Source organism: Seriola lalandi, unplaced genomic scaffold (genome assembly GCF_002814215.2).
Source record: "Seriola lalandi dorsalis isolate HSWRI2012SDOR001 ecotype SW California unplaced genomic scaffold, Sedor1 jcf7180002003825, whole genome shotgun sequence".
NCBI lineage: Eukaryota > Metazoa > Chordata > Actinopteri > Carangiformes > Carangidae > Seriola > Seriola lalandi.
Window position 1 is genome coordinate 1 of NW_019474480.1, and position 1669 is coordinate 1669.

The 1669-nt window shown below is 42.4% G+C and overlaps 1 protein-coding gene across 1 annotated transcript; it reads left to right on the plus strand.

The window, feature by feature from the left end:
• Positions 1 to 404: 404 nt before the first annotated feature.
• Positions 405 to 1630, plus strand: LOC111668011 (neuron navigator 3-like; the record flags this gene model as incomplete). The annotated part of the gene is made up of 3 exons (XM_023423928.1): positions 405 to 559; positions 835 to 906; positions 1434 to 1630. Coding segments are annotated over 3 exons (424 nt in total), but the record flags the coding sequence as incomplete, so codon positions are not given.
• Between the last annotated feature and the right edge of the window lie 39 nt (positions 1631 to 1669).

The following is a 1669-nucleotide window of genomic DNA, read 5'->3' on the forward strand; positions in this document are numbered from 1 at the left end:
TGAGGGACTGATTTTACAACCTGATATTTTTCTCTGAGGTTTTTGATCATTCTTTGGTGTGAGGAAAATACACCAGCATTTAAATAATGGGCCTCAGAATGTGAGATTGATCACCACTAGCTGTTTTTGATAACAGCAGTGGAAAACATTGTAATTTTTTTGTCCACAGGGAGAGAAGCTTGAACAGGAGTTAAATGTCAAATGTTGCCTGTTCAGTTTATCTGTGATTTACTGTAAACATCAATTAATTCTTTCAATTGTTTTTAGTTTGCATTTAAATAACTGTAGGGACTAAAATCATAATGCTTCCTGTGAACTCTTATTTACCAGACCTACAGAACAAAATGTTGCATCCGAATCAGTGTGCACACATTAAGAACTAATGCTAATTCTTCCCTCCCCAGGATCTGCGTCAGTACCTGTCCAACCTGGCAGAGCAGTGTAACTCTGAGGAGACGGACACAGAGCTCCCCACTGTGGTCATCCTGGACAACCTCCACCATATCGGCTCCCTCAGTGACATCTTCAACGGCTTCCTCAACTGCAAGTACCACAAATGGTGAGTCACAGCTCGTCCTCTCTTCCTAGCCAGGCTGATTGAAGTGCCCAGTTCTACTGTTGGTAGTCAGCTCCAGTCAGTTTTATTTCTATAGGTCAAAATCCTAAATCATAAATCTGAAAAAAGAAAAACCCAGGAAAGTGCTTCGGCTGTGAGCAAGCAGGCGGTGATTCAGAGGGAAGCGAGGCTGGTGTCTAGCAGCAACATGATGCAGCAGTTATTAAGTGGAAGTATCAGTCAGTAATTATGTGTTTTGTTGTCTCTGTCTCCTTTAGTCCGTATGTTATTGGGACCATGAACCAGGGAGTTTCCTCCTCCCCCAACCTTGAGCTACACCACAACTTCAGGTTTGTGACAACCTTGACTTCCACTGGAACAGCACTCTTTAAACTCAATAGATTGTGATATTTGTGGTTTATATTGTGGTTTAAGTACTCAATGTGTTGCGATGTTATATTGTCTAAGGACTGTGATGTGTGCAAATGTTATTGGTTCCACAAAGCTATTAGCTTTAGCTTTATTTGCCTTGCATCATCTCACCTTGATTTTAATTGACAATCAGCACATTATTTCACAGCTTGTAAACTAAAAGCATTCTTCCACAGGGAGTGCTGTAATTATGTGTCTTGGATAATTAGACTTAAATGAAAATGAATAGACTACAGTGCATGTTCTCAGTGTTGGATCATTTCTGCTTGGCATGTTTGACAAGCTGATGATTTGGCAAACATGAAGTCATTAGGGGAAGCTTATCATGAGCCAAACATTAATTTAATGTTAATCCATTTTAGTTGATACTGCTGGTAGAAAAATCTGAGACAACACAAGTTTCATCATCTGTAACTCGCTGCTTTGATGGTCCGTCCTGTCGTAGGTGGGTGCTGTGCACCAACCACACCGAGCCGGTCAAAGGGTTCCTGGGCCGTTTCCTGCGGCGGAAGCTGATAGAGACGGAGATCGAAAAGAACATGCGCAGCAATGACCTGATTAAGATCATCGACTGGATCCCTAAGACCTGGCAACATCTCAACGGCTTCCTGGAGGCACACAGCTCCTCTGATGTCACCATAGGTCAGTACATGCACACACACACGCACACACACACACACA